An 18,270-nucleotide genomic window follows, 5' to 3' on the forward strand; every position below is an offset into this window, starting at 1 on the left:
GCTTCCACAGCAAGAGAGCTTATGCGCAGCCTCTGCGAAATTTTCATTTCTTTGCTGCGAATTTGCTATGGCTTCGCACTGATCAGTGTGCAATGATTTCAGTGCGAAGACGCCGTTTCTATGATTTGGAGAGAGCGCAACTCCGAAGTAATGCACATCATGGAAACATAGTGATAGCGTGGAATGCCCGGAGTGGGACTCAGTTGCAATAACTGTAGCACTAATTCCTGTTGCACGCGGTTGTCATGTAGCTTTTGTACTATGGTGGAGCTAAGCTATAGCTTTTGCAATTTTTGACTTGATTATGTGTGTACAAAGTGTATTGCATACAAGTTGATTGTATTGCATACAAGTTGATTGAATTGCATACAAGTTGATTGAATTGCATACAAGTTGATTGTATTGTATACAAGTTGATTGAATTGCATACAAGTTGATTGAATTGCATACAAGTTGATTGTACTGCATACAAGTTGATTGTATTGCATACAAGTTGATTGTATTGCATACAAGTTGATTGTATTGTATACAAGTTGATTGTATTGCATACAAGTTGATTGAATTGCATACAAGTTGATTGCATTGTATACAAGTTGATTGAATTGCATACAAGTTGATTGTATTGCATACAAGTTGATTGTATTGCATACAAGTTGATTGTATTGCATACAAGTTGATTGTATTGTATACAAGTTGATTGTATTGTATACAAGTTGATTGCATTGTATACAAGTTGATTGTACTGCATACAAGGTGCTGACACATAACACGACACGCAAGAGAAATATTTACCCGAGTTAACATAGCAAATATGATGCAAGTGACTTGATTGTGCTAAAGATGGCAACTCTTTACGATGAAACTTTTGCTGCTAAAAAGAAACTGTTATCATTTAAAAAGAAATGATTTGTAGGCCTGGTGTCCAAACGATAGAGAACAAACAATAGCGCAATTTAGGCAGTTGCATCATATGCACGTGGTTGAATTGCGCTGGTACTTTTATTGTGTGTCGTGATACGTGTTTCAGACAATATACGCTGCAAAAGCTGTTACAATCGTGCTCGCTAATAATTTGTTCAACCAATTAAAAGCGTTTTGTCGACGATTTTGTTGTGCATGCACAGCTCTGAGAGTTCTGAGAATTTCGGCCGATTAATTTTGTGTTTTTTGTTCATTTCGTTAGTTTGGTCGGAATCAACAAAAAAATTTGTATGTGTTGCCGTATCTTTATGCCAGACAGTAGGCCTATATATGACAGTCATCAAGCATTGTTGAGACGTCTCAGTTCAGACTATGAGTCATAATTAGATTAGGGTGAAACATAAAATGTCACTTTTCTTTCATCAGTCGACTGATTCCTTGTTAGGTGAAGACGAGAGGTTAATAAGTTTTCATGCCTTTTTCTACAGCTGTTTTACCACTAGGTGCTGGCAGAAGACAGTCTCGTGACAATCGCCTCCAGTTTTTATTACTAACAGCTTGGAAATAAATCTGCTTTAGTAGGCTGTCTGCCACGAGACCGAGTTGGTTCTTAACCATCAAAAGAAATACAAATTATTTAAAAATGACTTGATAGGCTGCAAGTAGCGTACGAGTCATTGGTAATATGACTTGATAGGCTCCAAGTAGCGAATGATTCATTGGTAAAATGACTTGATAGGCTGCAAGTAGCGAACGAGTCATTGATAAAATGACTTGATAGGCTGCAAGTAGCATACGAGTCATTGATAAAATGACTTGATAGGCTGCAAGTAGCGTACGAGTCATTAGTAAAATACTTTTTCCATTTTGTATAACTTTTGTACAAAGTATAAACATTTTGTACAAGTTTTTAAGTCTTTATAGTTGGTTTCTTGAGTTATTGTGCTGTAGGCTAATGAGGATGGTGTTATTTACTTTGTAAGCGATGCTTTTTAGTTTTACTCTATAAAATGTTGAATACATTCATCAATAGCTACTACTGCTTCCAGTAACTCAAGACCAATGACCTAATCAACTAAGACATTGTTATTTGTTATAAAAACCTTCTTGTACCATTAAAAGCACTTTGACATCATACCAGCTGTGCTGTGATATGTTGGTTTGTGTTGATTTGTTACAAAAAGATTCTATGTGCTTTTGGTTTTCATATCCTGTTCCTCTGAAATTCATATAGAAATATCTATTATTAAATAATACGCTGTAAGCCCCCCCAGTTGGGTCCGGGGCAAAGCCCTGGCCGCCAAAGCCTACAGGACATTAAAGTCGTGTATACGATGAGAAATGAGAAATATATATGAGAAATGAGCACATCTGTAGTAATAAATAAGTTGAGAAAGTAATATCGAAATAGAGCTATAATATACTTTGAGAATTGGCAAAGTCTAAATTTTTTTTAACCATAGCTACATGTATTAATAATAGTTATACATGAAAAACACAAAAATTTTCTAATTATAACTTAGTTAGGGAGAGTTAGGGTAGCACTACACCACTGCAGTGAACCCTGTACAGCAGACGCTCGCCATACGATTTTCATTTGTTTCAGTGGTGGTAAGGCGAAAAACGTCTTTGGAAGAGATATGGTCTAGCAACTAATTGTAGTTAATGCAAACACTTTCTGGTAGAAATCATCAAAAATTTTATATACGAACTATAGATATTAAAAATTGGTAATAAAACAATATGTTAACCTTAGTAACTAAAGTTATCTACAGTAAATTTAGTATATTTAGTCTATTTAATGCAGTACATACCATAAGGAGTTTTTATCTTCGAGACAGACGTATAACATAAACGTTATGTTTAATTTAAATGAATTTAGTTTACAAAGCATATGCTTGAAGCTATGTTTTAGTATGCATTTCATTAAATTTCAACTTTGTCATCAGCTAGAATTTATCACCTATCTGTTTCCTGTTTCATTTTCACAATAACTAATACTGAATAATGCCGAACTGAGAGAAAGCAAGCATTGTAACTCTTCAAGGCGTAGTGCGAGAGATTTCGGCAAATAGCATATCGGAATCTTCGTTATTCAGCACACCGACTGCCAAATTTGAATTTCGAGAGAAGTTATGGTTGATATCGTATGACGAAATTTTTTTTTGTATGGCGGAAGCGAGAAAGCGTTGTATTCCACATCATAAGGCAAAAGAATCGTATAAAGAGGTCATCATAATTGAGGCCACACTGTATATTTAAAATACTTTTTAAAATACAATTTTTTACAATGGTGCAAGTGACGCAATTAAAGTTTGAACATCGAACTCGCACTCCAACAGAAAGTAAACCCATAAGAACTCTATATAATCTGTACCTAAAAATATTTTCTCGATTGCACTTCAGATGGATAACATGTTCCATGTAGTTTATACTAATTGAAAGCTCCACAAGTTTGCTCACTGTTTTAGGAGAGGCTTCTAGAGGTCTTCCTGGTGATCTATACAGCCTTGGGACTACAAGCTATCTGCCATCGGTAAATGGTATGCCAAGCTCCACCTACCCTACCTCCGCAGCTGCCTTCTCCGCTTCCAACACTTCAGCACAACCGGTGAGTGAACTCAAATATAGGAATTACTTGAAACTGGATGGAATACTTTTGAGGTGTTTACTTGATGCTGCAGATGCGCAAGATAAGATATAGTTTCCTTTTTGACTGGTCTCTTAATTCTAAAAGAAGCCTTGGTATAGCCTATATTTAATGATGATATTACAAGCCATAATAGTTGGTATTTTACAACAGAGAATATTATTTTTAGTTGTAAGCTCGCTCTCCTTTCATTCTAAGTGATATTTTCAGCCATAAGTGATGTTTTCATATAAATTTATAATCCTAATCAGATAATCATGCAGTGAACCTAAAAATCGTTATTACTGCCGATTTGGTCTTTATTATCAGCTATTAACATTCCATGGCAAGGGGATTCATTATACTTCATATTATACTCATACTGGCTTGAAATAAGCTAATTAATGAGTATAGAATCCTAAAGATCAAATGAAATGCTCTTTCTTGCTTCCGAATTTGGCTGCTTTTTCACATGGTGTTAATTGTTTGTTGATCTTTGCTTTCTTCTTTCTGTTATCTCTATAAAAGAACTACAGTGCTTCTGTTCCTCTCAAACTAACTCGCTTAATATATCTATTCTTCTACATGTAATAGTCAGAGCGTACTAGATATAAACAAGAAACTAACCCGCTCAATATATCTATTCTTCTACATGTAATAGTCAGAGCATACTAGATATAAACAACAAACTAACCCGATGAATATATCTATTCTTCTACATGTAATGGTCAGAGCATACTAAATATAAACAACAAACTAACCGATGAATATATCTTTTATTCTACATGTAATGGTCAGAGCGTACTAGATATAAACAACAAACTAACCCGCTCAATATATCTATTCTTCTACATGTAATAGTCAGAGCATACTAAATATAAGCAACAAAAATTGTGATATGCTAAAACTGCTGTTAGCTTCTCAGCAACTGAGATAAAACTTTTCGTAGGCAAAATTGTGGCCTGAATTTTATCATCAAACTTAGTGCAGAACCAATTTTATTTGGGAGCTTGCGATAACATGAGAAAAGGGTTTGCATAAATTTTTTCAACAAGTTATAAGATAAATTTATAAGTTATTTTAAAGAATGCAACTTTCTTGTGGGATCATTTGTATTTTAATTTTTTAAAACTTGATAAAAATCTGTTGGCCAAAGAGACATAATCGACAAGAAAAATATGCAGCCCTGGGAGATGGGTATAAATGTCAGAGGGACAATATGAAACCCTGGAAGATGGGGATAAATGTCAGAGAGAAAATGTGAAACTCTGGGAGATGGTTATAAATGTCAGAGGAAAAATATGAAACCCTGGGAGATGGGTATAAATGTCAGAGGAAAAATATGAAACTCTGGGGGATAGGTATAAATGTCAGAGGGAAAATATGAAACACTGGGAGATGGATATAAATGTCAGAGGAAAAATATGAAACCCTTGGAAATGGGTATACATGTCAGAGGGAAAATATGAAACCCTGAGAGATGGGTATAAATGTCAGAGGGAAAATATGAAACCCTGGGAGATGGGTTTCAATGTCAGGGGAAACATATGAATCCCTGGGAGATGGGTATAAATGTCAGAGGGAAAATATGAAACTCTGGGAGATGGATATAAATGTCAGAGGAAAAATATGAAACCCTGGGAAATGGGTATACATGTCAGAGGGAAAATATGAAACCCTGAGAGATGGGTATAAATGTCAGAGGGAAAATATGAAACCCTGGGAGATGAGTTTCAATGTCAGGAGAAACATATGAAACCCTGGGAGATGGGTATAAATGTCAGAGGAAAAATATGAAACCCTGGGAGATGGGTTTCAATGTCAGGGGAAACATATGAAACCCTGGGAGATGGGTATAAATGTCAGAGGGAAAATATGAAACTCTGGGAGATGGATATAAATGTCAGAGGAAAAATATGAAACCCTTGGAAATGGGTATACATGTCAGAGGGAAAATATGAAACCCTGAGAGATGGGTATAAATGTCAGAGGGAAAATATGAAACCCTGGGAGATGGGTTTCAATGTCAGGGGAAACATATGAATCCCTGGGAGATGGGTATAAATGTCAGAGGGAAAATATGAAACTCTGGGAGATGGATATAAATGTCAGAGGAAAAATATGAAACCCTGGGAAATGGGTATACATGTCAGAGGGAAAATATGAAACCCTGAGAGATGGGTATAAATGTCAGAGGGAAAATATGAAACCCTGGGAGATGAGTTTCAATGTCAGGAGAAACATATGAAACCCTGGGAGATGGGTATAAATGTCAGAGGAAAAATATGAAACCATGGAAGATGGGTATAAATGTCAGAGGAAAAATATGAAACCATGGAAGATGGGTATAAATGTCAGAGGGAAAATATGAAACCCTGGGAGATGGGTATAAATGTCAGAGAGAAAATATGAAACCCTGGGAGATGAGTTTCAATGTCAGGGGAAACATATGAAACCCTGGAAGATGGGTATAAATGTCAGAGGAAAAATATGAAACCATGGAAGATGGGTATAAATGTCAGAGGGAAAATATGAAACCCTGGGAGATGGGTATAAATGTCAGAGAGAAAATATGAAACCCTGGGAGATGGGTATAAATGCCAAAGGGAAAATATGAAACCCTGGGAGATGGGTATAAATGTCAGAGTGAAAATATTTTGCTTGCATTTTTTACCCTTAGTGCTCTATGCATGACGTACACCATAGACATACACATACCGTAGACATTAGTGTTGGGCCGGTATTTGGTTATCCGCTCTTACCGGCACCAAGGGATTTTCGGTTTCCGATTAAGCCAATCATTTTCGGTGACAGCTACTTATCCGCGGCCAGTTTGATATGATCGGTATTTATCCGTAAAAGCCTATCGGTAAATGGTTATCCGGATATCCGGATAGATTTTTGTTGCGCGGGGGAAATCTTCGATTGTTATTGATTAATTGCCAAAACGCCTTTTTGACGAAAATGCTAATGTCAGTGCACGAATGTCAGCGCGAACGAATTCAACGAAGATTTTCACGCTTACCGTATCTACTATTATATTACGTTACATTGATAATGCCATCAGCCTCGAAGGTTTGGGAGTTCTTCTCCAAAGATGGGAGGATGTATAAAGACTCTAATGACGACCTTGTAACACGCTTGTTGTGTGCCATTATCTATCTGTTATCTATTATACATAACGTATCATACATACATACATATCATAACATATCATACATACATATATTATGTCAATAACTATGTTTTTTATTAGAATAAACGATAAAAACATCTATCATGAAACTTATATTCCCATCTTTCTTTTCTTTTTTGGCCATTACAATATACTGCTGACTAAGGAATGTTTTTTGCACAGGCTACTAAATGTTATTTCAAACTTTTGATTAGGTTTCTGGTTAGTTCTCTAGCTAAAATATTCGGTTCAGTCATTGAGGGAGTAAGATGCTTATAGTTTCTGTCTGAAGTATTCCTCACAGGTAGAACATGGTCTAAATCAACTTCCAAGCATAAATATGTGTTAAGAGTATTTCTGGAATCAGATTGCAGAAACGGTGGATCCTACAATCATTGTACTCAAACAGGGTAGGTTGATGCTGTAACCTAGCTTTTTAGTAACAGAAGTTGGAGATATTTAGTCCGATTTAGAATGATAGAGATGAGTGTCTCAATATGGATTTTTATCAAAGTCCAGCCTTCAACATCTTCTCAATCTTTGTGAAAGGTGGATAAAACATTAAAACAATTTAAAAGCTCAAAAAAGCGCGGTTTTATCACAGGCTAGCGTTGTTATTGCGCTTTTTTTAGCTAATTTATTTCGGCGTTCAGCCCATTAAACAGTCTGTAACAAGCTACGAGCTATTTTAAACAGGTTATCTACCTTTCAAAAACACTGAGATTATTTTCAGGCTGGATTTAGAGAATAATGGGTTTTAAGACACCCATGGCTATCGGACTATACATTCCCAACTTTTGTTTCTACAAAAGCTAGGGCACGTCACATATCTATGGGCGGAGCTTGTTGTGCCGACCGTGTTGTTTTTGAGACAGAAAATAAAACGCCGTAAAAAAGCTTTTATGAATTTGATAGTTGACCAATCCTTATTTTGAGTACAAAACAGGAATCAGTGTGTTTGATTTACCTAACAACAACAATAAAAGTTGTTCGTGACAGTTGTGGTTTAAAGTTTAAACCATTAAACTTTAAACCATTTAAAGTTTAAACACACACTGAAAACCACATACCGAACAATAGTACTGACAATACCAAACTTTCTTAGTTGGCAAAGGATACCGAAGACAGTAATACCGAGGATACCGATACCGGGAAAAACCGATTAAAAAGTGCAAGGATATCCGATCCGGCACTAAATTAGATACCGGCACAACACTAATAGATATACACATAACACCAACTAGTGTCAGCCAAGGCTTGGCAGCAGATTTGTGCCATGGTTCATATAGCTGACTGGCCTTCTAATGTAATATTGCATGTAACAAAAAGCCATGGCTAGTGCTTAGCCTTATCATATGCAACCACTAGTTATGTAATTTTGTTTTCAACAAAAGTGCTTTTAAGGTAGATACAAAACTTCTATAAGCTTCTGCTACTCATGTCAAAAGTAATCTCACCAGCCAACTAAATGGCCTTCAAGGTAGATACAATTTACAATCTACCTTCAATTTAAGGTAGATACAAAACTTCTAATAAGCTTCTGCTACTCATGTCAAAAGTAATCTCACCAGCCAACTAAATGAAGAAAAAACCGCTAAAGTGACTAAAGTTGAACTAGTCACATAGACAACGCATAGACACATAGATAACACATAGACACATAACGTACACATGATTTTGGATGCTTGTGTGACTTTTCTTACTCATGCACATGATGAGAATTGATATTGCATTGCATGTTCTCATACACCTTAACTGTAATGTAACAGGGTCATCTCCATGTGTTAATATACCTTAACGATAATGTAACAGGGCCATCTCCATGTGTTAATATACCTTAACGATAATGTAACAGGGTCATCTCCATTTGTTAATATACCTTAACGATAATGCAACAGGGCCATCTCCATGTGTTAATATACCTTAATAATAATGTAACAGGGTCATCTCCATGTGTTAATATACCTTAACGATAATGTAACAGGGCCATCTCCACATTATGCAAAATTTCTTCTTTCTGGTCAGCTTACATCAAAATCATAGATGAAAAACGAAATAAAATGATCACATGTTTATAATTGATTGAAATTTTAAAATTCTGCCAGTTAACCTTTAATTTGTAGTAATTTCTTAGAATAATTTATCGTTCAGCCCACTTTTGCTCAAGCAGTTGTACTGGTCAATATTAAACGCAGGCTGTAATTGCTATTTTTATGTAAGACTACCATTAATGAGGCTGGCTAACAATCACTATTAATCCATAGCTAGGTGGTAGCTCATCTGCCTCCTATTCTTCTATGCAGCAATTATATTCCGATTGATCAAACTTAATTTCCTTATTAAGGAAGTTTAATTCTTTATGCACTTCTGTTTTTTGTTACGAGCCATATTAATTTGTAATATTTTTAGTCAGAAACATTTATCACTTTAATTTTTGCATTTTGCTTTCATCAAACTTGAATACTGTACAATAGGTTTAAAAGGTTTACAAGGTTGGATGAGAAAACAACTCCTACATGAAGCTGCATACCCTAGGACACTTATATTTCGCTAGTATTTAGTTTCATGAGTAGCACACAGAGTAAAATTTCTCTACAACTTAATTTCGCGGCTCTGATGAGTGCGAAAATATAGTGATGTGAAAATATAGTGATGTGAAAATAAATGCTGTGGAACAAACAGATTACATTCCTCAGGTCCAGTTCGCTAATAAGAAAAAGTTTTCAATTTGGGACTGGTTCATATTTGTAAAGTATTTGTAAACCGCAGGTTGAAATGTGTGGGTGCGATTGATAATTCAATTTGATCACTTAATGCCATTTGTTTCTTGGACTATCAATGACGTCTAGGTCCCTCCCGCCGTGTCTTTCACACGTCTTTCACACTCAAGTCCCAAGAAGAAGAGAATAGATAACAACCAACTTCACAACCAAAACAGTATAACGTGGTTAGATCTGGTGAGGGTTGATATTGTTTTTGGTTGGTAATAAAATTACTCACTACAATAATTATTATTCAATTTTCACCTACCAGACTTTCATCCTCATCAGTTACAAATTCGGTGACTAAACTGAAACCATCATCTTAATTTGCTTTGCCATGCTGCTCAGTCGGTGTATTAGCTATAATGAGTTTACCAGAAATTTCCCATTGAGCCAACCAAACACGAAAATTACCTACATTTCTATTAAGACGATTTTATTGTGGATATCAATGAATAAAGCTATTTAACTTTGAATTTTTGCTCGTTTGTTATGAAAGTTCAGTTTCGCTCATGAAATATTCGCGAGAGGATGACTCTGCAAAAATGCGAAAGTTAGATGACGCGAATACATAAGTGTCCTAGAGTATTTGGGTAATTTCATTGCCTATCATTTCATAACTTTACTTTTGTACTTGAACTACATGAAAACATAAAAAACACATTATATTTGTTTAAATAAAAAGAACAACCCTAAAAAATTTAGATGCTTAGATATGTTGGTTTGAACTCTATTGCAGTTATATGGCTCAGGGCAGAGTCCAGCTTGTTACAATCAAACAAATTCCAGTCCACCAAACACAGGTATGTAGCTACCTACCTATCAGTTACCCCAACTCATGAATATCATTCAAATGAAAACTTGCATGTTGTCAACAACTTCAACTCACTCATTTATTTTTCACATTGACATAGTTTCTTAGGAATTTTTTATTTGTACCCTGGAACGATTCTTTGTGCGTACCCTAGAGGAATTCTTTGCGCTCACCCTAAAGGGATTATTTGTGCGTAACCTTGAGAAATTCTTTGTACGTACCCTAGAAGGATTCTTGGTGCGTACCCTAAAGGTGTTCTTAGTGCGTACCCTAGAAGAGTTCTTGGTGCGTACCCTAGAGGAGTTCTTAGTGCGTACCCTAAAGGGATTATTTGTGCGTAACCTTGAGAAATTCTTTGTGCATACCCTAGAGGGATTCTTGGTGCGTACCCTAAAAAAGTTTTTTGTGCGTGCCCTAAAGGGATTATTTGTGTGTACCCTGGAGGTATTCTTTGTGCGTACCCTAGGATTCTTTGTGCACACCCTAGAGGGATTTTTTGTGCACACCCTAGCGGAATCTTTGCGCATACCCTAAAAAGATTCTTTGCGCTCGAGAGATTGCTAAAGGGGTTCTCTGTGATGGATCGTATTTGCCACATATACCTTAGTGGGAAATACGTGACTCAGTAACTATTGTATTGGTCACTTGCCAATGAGTAAAATAAATTTTTTTATTGTACACCACAGTTTTGTAAAGTAAGTTTGCGATTACCCTAGCCACAAAAAATAAAATAGCTACTCTACAGAATGAAAATATTAGCAGAGTTTAGTTTCGCACAAATCGCCTTTTTCATGCATATTTGTGGACTAATTTATTCATGGATGAAAACAATCATTCTCTATTAAACCAAGTTTTGACCAACCCGATCTAATAGGCTTATTGGCCTGATTTCATTTTGACTGGGCCAATCAAATCGGCTGTTACAATATTACTCAATATTTTTTCTGATTAGCTCAAGTTTGTCAGTTTACTGAATCTAGTAAAGGAAACAAGACAAAAAACGTTTTCATTTAGGGTCGTTGTGGTAATTTAATTTCCATTTCAGTCGTTTTGCAAAAATAAATTATTTTCAACAAAACGATCGTAACTGCTGCTCTCAATATGGACGGGGAAGACTTTTTAGCTAATTTAGATTCTGATGACAGTGAGTTTGAGGCCGACCAGACTAATGATGATTACTCCTAAAGCTCTTCTGAATAAGATGATGAGGAATGTAAGTAAAATTATTTAGCTTTTTTATTCGTCGGTGCTCGTAATTCATTAGAGTGTTAGTCACAGTCACTGTCGCACTCGTAATTAAACATGAAACTGAGGGTGAGAGCTATGAGCTTGCTGATGATGTGCCACATTTTACAGTGCGGCAACCTTGTTCCACAAACATACCTGATGATTGTGTTACCCCTCTCCAGTTCTTCGAGCTATTCATCACAACCGTGCTGATTTCAACTATGCTGGTGTGCAGCATGCAAAATGGGCTGTCATTTAGACATTTAGACAATCATTTTTGTGATTACTTCAACTATTTTTAATTATATTAATATTTAACTAATATATTATTATATTATATTTTTATATTATAAAAATATACTGTATTATATAGCATATTATTATATTATCAATATTAATCAGTAATAATATTAATTTGCTGTAATTTTCTATTTGCGTTCATTTAGTGCAGTTTGTACAGTCGAATATTTGTAATTTGTTTTCTCTCCTTACTTTTGACTTTGTCAGTTTAGAATAAAACTGCAATAAGATGAAAAATAATGAAGATAATTCTTAGAAATTTTGTGCCGATGTTCTTCAAACTTAGTCTTGCTGGATTCTGTAAAAACACATTCAAGAGAAAAACACAACCTTTGCTAACAACTCCTAAAACAATAAATTTTTTTTATTGTTTTGTCTCCCCACGATGTATGGTTAAAGATGGTGGATGTAATGAACATTTACAACTTAGGTTTTTGTGTAGTTGGATTCTTCACTTTGTACGCTTTCAGAAAATGCATGCATTGTCCAGGTTTAGTTGAAAACTTTTTGATTTTCTGGAGATTAGCCACTTGCCTCAATTATCTCTAAAATAGACGGACATTTAAGAAATTTTTATGGTCGGTACTTGGGTTAAGAGTTAACTCTATTGCAGCTAGCAATATAGCTAAGCCTTAGCATGCATACACCGCGGTTTAGGTTTCTATTTAGCTGACAACTTTGAGTCGATCATGATATGCAATAAATTTCTTGCTGCGTCCAGAGGTTTTCCCAAATATTTATCGATTTAGAGGCCTTTGATGAACCAACAACTTGTGGTAAGTTATGAGCTTTTTCAACGTAAAGCACTGCAGGAGATTTTTTTGATGATGATGATGATGCTGTGCCAAATTCCGAATAGCTTTTGAAAACCTTGAATAATTTTGTAAAGAAGTGTGATGCATTGGCAAAGGGGTTAACTCAAAGCTCTGGCAATGATTTTTAAAAGGTTTAGACCTCGGCTACATTTACTACTTCTGCCTAGCGACTAGTCTTTAATTTGAGGCAGTAGTTATTCTCCCTTGTGTTTAAAAATAGACCTAATTATTTGCGAAATTTGATAATTCGCGGAATTGTCTGTTCGCGAAATAGCGAATTATTAAATCCGTCGAATATTTTCATCTTGTAGAATACCAACATATTTTCATGGGTTTGTTAACACATCAATTTACACATGAATAGATAACATGTACACACAAAGTTATCCATTGTCTCTGATTGATTACCATCTAACCAAGAAAGGCAAACACTGCCATATCTTTCCTAAAATGATTAGTGTTACGGCGCTTAGATATGCAATGCCTCACGGATACACTGAATGTGTACTCTCCATGCATAGTAGATACGGTAAATGTGTACTCTCCATGCATAGTGGATACGCTGAGTGTGTACTTTCCATGCATAGTGGAAACATTGAATGTATACACTCTATGCATAGTAGATACGGTGAATGTGTACTCTCTATGCATAGTGGATACGCTGAGTGTGTACTCTCCATGCATAGTGGAAACATTGAATGTATACACTCCATCCATAGTAGATACGGTGAATGTGTACTCTCCATGCATAGTGGATACGCTGAGTGTGTACTCTTCATGCATAGTGGAAACATTGAATGTATACACTCCATGCCTAGTAGATACGGTGAATGTGTACTCTCCATGCATAGTGGATACACTGAGTGTGTACTCTCCGTGCATAGTGGAAACATTGAATGTATACACTCCATCCATAGTAGATACGGTGAATGTGTACTCTCCATGCATAGTGGATACGTTGAATTTGTACTTTCCATGCATAGTGGATACATTGAATGTGTACCCTCTAAGCATAGTGGATACACTGGATGTGTACCCTCCAAGCGTAGGGTATCTAAAAGCACTGTTTACCATATCTTTATATGACTCTTATATGACTCTTCAGAATGTAATTCGGCATTTGTGTAATATTGGGTGGGCACGAAAAATCAGCCTGTTTAATTGTTAAATTTATTGTTGGAAAATAGTTTGGAATTACTTATTAGTTGAGAAATGTGTAGAAATGGAGATATGAATATATCTAAAGCAAACTTATTGGAAAAAATAAAGGCCGCATCTTCACATTTTATATCTCCTGGTTTGAGTTGGTAGCTGATAGAATATTTTTAACCAAATGTCATACTATTAAGCCGTGGTCACATGATGGCCGAACCGACTTAGGTTTGATTCGGAGGTTGGTTTGGTTCGGTTCGGCTAAGCCACATGTCACACGGCATCCGAAGTCACTTCACTTCTGAGATATCATATGAATGGATACAGGACACTGTTTCATTGGTAGTTTTTATGTATTTGAGCTAAATATTTCTATTGTAAACAAAACAAACTTTGAGGAACAATTATTAATTATAACTACACAACAGATTTATCAGAAGATCATTCAGCTGCTCAAAACAAATCACTTGATACAAAGGTTTTGTCAACCCTTCCCATCAACAAAATTATATTTTTTGTTAACATATGAATATTTTTCTATGCTTAGTACATAACAAACAAAAACAGTATTTATCATAGTACTGTGGTTTTACATAAATAAATCAGTCAACTTCATCATGATGAGTATGGCACATTACTTCTATTCTACACAAAAGAAAACCACACTCATTCTCTTACATTTATGCAAAACTCAAGTGCAACATCTTACGTTTATACAACACAATCACAAGCTACATTGTGCCTAAGTAAAGCCCGGCAAAATCCTTTTACAATATATTATCATACAGCAATGGATGATGTCTTTTAATTATTTTATTACTTACTAATTAATTCCATAGATTTTTGTGCTCTTCATTTCATTCAAAATGAAAGACCAAATAGTGTAAATGACGCCTTTCTTATGTAGTCTGTGTCGTAAACCGCTTCATGTTGTTTAATTAACAAAATAAAAAGATCGTCCCATTTCCTTTTTAACTTTGCTCACACACGCAAAAAAAATTGTGACGTGTGCTCGCTAAAATTTTAATCAGCCAATAAGAGCAGGGGTTCAGGCATAAAACTTTGAGCAGGACTGAAATCGTTCGTTTGAGCCAGAAATGTCTTCGGCTGAACAGTTTCACACTGGAAGGTCAGTTACATGATGACTTTCTGTTGGTCACTTATGCCATCAGCGCTATCACTGTTAGCTATCACTCAATGATCTCTCTGAGCCTTTCTTAGAGCCTGTCTGTGTTTAGAACGCTCAGAGGTTTTCTAATTAGCCATCAGAAAGCTCGTGAGAATCTCATTTGCATGGAGTTAACTATGTCTTACATAAGTGCAGTCTATTAGTTTATTTGATGTCTGCCCAGCCAGCTCTTACCTTACTCATTAACACAATCATAAACATATGTTCTAGGCTCATTCCTTCTACATTAATTCTGCGCTATTATTTTGGGAGACCAAATGTTGAAAAATGCAATTCTAGAAATCTACTCAAGTTAGTAAATTTTGCCTAGAATCTTGCGCTGAATGAAAAGAAAAATTTCCTAAAGACAGCCAACCTATATAAATAAATACCCTACAGGATGAACATATTCGCAAAGTTAAGTTTCACGCAAATTGCATTTTCACTCATATTCAATGACTAATTTATTTGAGGTGTTAACTCTGCTGCAGCTAGCAGTGGAGTTAACCCTTCACATGCGTACACCATGCGTTTAGGTTGCTATTTAGCTGACAACTATGATTGATCATGCTAAGCTGTAAGATTTTTGCCGCGTTCAGAGGTTTTCTTGAATATTCATCGATTTGGAGGCCTTTGATGAACCAACAACTTGTGGTAAGTAATGAATTTTTTTCAAAACCATTTAATGAATTTTACTTTGGTTTTTTTGGTGAAACGCAAAATTTATTTTTTTCATCACTACCGCTTCGTTATTTGTTTTAGTGTGAAAGAGAGCCCAATAATCTGCACGACTCATTTGCAGTAAAGCTAATAAACGCAGACTGTGCAACGGTTGGTCATCTACCCAGTGAAATAACTTAGAGTAAGCAGCTTTTTCATCATACATGGAGGCACAATGACTGCAAAGGTGGTGGATGTCATTTCTAGAAGATCATCAATCATTCAGTGTGGTCTTGAAATTGAGGTAGAAGTGAACGCAGCTGCTCACGAAGAGAATATATCTGTTTTAAAAAAGGAACAAGAATGCCTAAAGTTACGATCACAAATTTTCTGCCAACCGGCAGAACGTTGCAATAGTAAGCCACGAAGAGAGTTCCGATGATAACTGCCTTACCAGCCATGTAGTAGGGGAGAATCGCCTTTAATCTCTACCCAAGATAGTGACAGCGATATAGTGCTGCTATTACCAAAATAACTAGTCAGAGAGCACCATTACACGCTAGTATTGACTTATCACAAGAATCAGTTTAATTTTATTGTCAGACAACCGCTATATGGGCCAAGCTGTTTATATTTACTCCATTCATAGTTTGTAAAATTTTATTTGTATTTGAAATATTTTATTTGTACACTCAAGTTTGTAATAAAATAATGTAATATATCTATACATAAAAATATCTCTATATAAATATCTCTAAAAATCCTTAAAAATATCTATATATAAAGTATGTGTATATATCTCTACATACGTATATCTTTACATACGTATATATATATATATATATGTATAGACGTATGTATAGACATGTATAGATGTATGTATAGATGTATGCATATATATCTTAGTGGCTGTCTGTATTCTGTCTGTCATTACAGTATTAAAGTTATAGTTATAGTGATAAAGTTTCGTGTATGGAAAATCCTACTTCACAGGAGATTTGAATCCGGAATGTGCAGGTCTGCAGGCAGATGAGCAAAACGCTATGTTAAGCTATTCTTATCTTTCTTATACATCTGACCCATTTTTTATATGTCTGACCTCTTTCTTATATATCAGACCTATTTCTTATATATCTGACCTATCTTTAACTAAAAGCTATTGGTTTGGCATTGTTTTTTCCCGCATTGCATCAGTTTGGCATATCAGAGTCGCATTACCACTCTATTTTGTATGTTGCTCTATGTTGTATGTTGCTCTATGTTGTATGTTGCTCTATGTTGTATGTTACTCTGTTGTATGTTGCTCTATGTTGTATGTTGCTCTATGTTGTATGTTGCTCTATGTTGTATGTTGCTCTAGGTTGTATGTTGCTCTGTTGTATGTTGCTTTATGTTGTATATTGCTCTATGTTGTATGTTGCTCTATGTTGTATGTTGCTCTATGTTGTATGTTGCTCTATGTTGTATGTTGCTCTAGGTTGTATGTTGCTCTGTTGTATGTTGCTTTATGTTGTATATTGCTCTATGTTGTATGTTGCTCTATGTTGTATGTTGCTCTATGTTGTGTGTTGCTCTATGTTGTATGTTGCTCTATGTTGTATGTTGCGTTATCTCTAATAAGAGTTGCCTCTACATCTTCTATAGCCATCTACTGTATAGTCATTTACTGTATAGCCATCTACTGTATAGCCATCTACTGTATATCCATCTATTGTATAGCTATCTATTTGTATAGCCATCTACTGTATAGCCATCTACTGTATAGCCATATACTGTATAGCCATCAATTGTATAGCCATCTACTATATATCCATTTACTGTATAGCCATCTACTGTATATTCATTTACTGTAGAGCCATATACTGTATAGCCATCTACTGTATAGCCATCTACTGTATAGCAATATGCTGTATAGCCATCTACTGTATAGCCATCTACTGTATAGCTATCTACTGTATAGCCATCTACTGTATATCAATCTACTGTATATCCATCTATTGTATAGCCATCTACTGCATAGCCATCTACTGTAAAGCCATCTACTGTATATCCATCTACTGTATAGCCATCTACTGTATAGCCATCTATGGCATAGCCATCTATAATTGTAAAGTGTTGCAATGCACAGAATACAATGGGGTCCGAAACTTTATAATAACGAGGTGTGTAAGAAATAAGAAATAAACATATAAATAAGAAAACTAAAACACAAATGAATATAATCAATAAGATGCTCAAATTCTTAAACATTTGCTATTCCCATTTGCTATTCCAATTTCTATTCCTGTTTCTATTCCCATTTCTATTCCCATTTCTATTCCCATTTTTACTCCTATTTCTATTCCCATTTCTATTCCCATTTCTATTCCCATTTCTATTCCCATTTCTATTCCCATTTCTATTCCCATTTCTATTCCCATTTTTACTCCCATTTCTATTCCCATTTCTATTCCCATTTCTATTCCCATTTCTATTCCCATTTCTATTCCCATTTCTATTCCCATTTCTATTCCCATTTCTATTCCCATTTCTATTCCCATTTCTATTCCCATTTCTATTCCTATTATCAACCTTGCCATAACTCTGACGCAATCCATTCAGCATTCACATAACAAGTGAGATGCTTTCAAGCTGACTAGACAAGGTT

General features: G+C 35.4%; 1 protein-coding gene across 2 annotated transcripts in view; it reads left to right on the plus strand.

Moving 5' to 3' along the window:
- LOC137399452 (transcription factor 12-like) overlaps positions 1–18,270 on the plus strand; it is a 137,933-nt gene that overhangs the window by 68,359 nt on the left and 51,304 nt on the right. For both annotated transcript variants that reach the window (XM_068085572.1, XM_068085573.1), the window contains exons 9-10: positions 3,393–3,532; positions 10,227–10,290. In XM_068085572.1, the coding sequence (XP_067941673.1) occupies positions 3,393–3,532; positions 10,227–10,290 (204 nt within the window). The remainder of the gene's footprint in view (positions 1–3,392; positions 3,533–10,226; positions 10,291–18,270) is intronic.

The sequence above is a fragment of the Watersipora subatra genome, chromosome 7 (assembly GCF_963576615.1).
Source record: "Watersipora subatra chromosome 7, tzWatSuba1.1, whole genome shotgun sequence".
In the NCBI taxonomy this organism is placed as follows: domain Eukaryota; kingdom Metazoa; phylum Bryozoa; class Gymnolaemata; order Cheilostomatida; family Watersiporidae; genus Watersipora; species Watersipora subatra.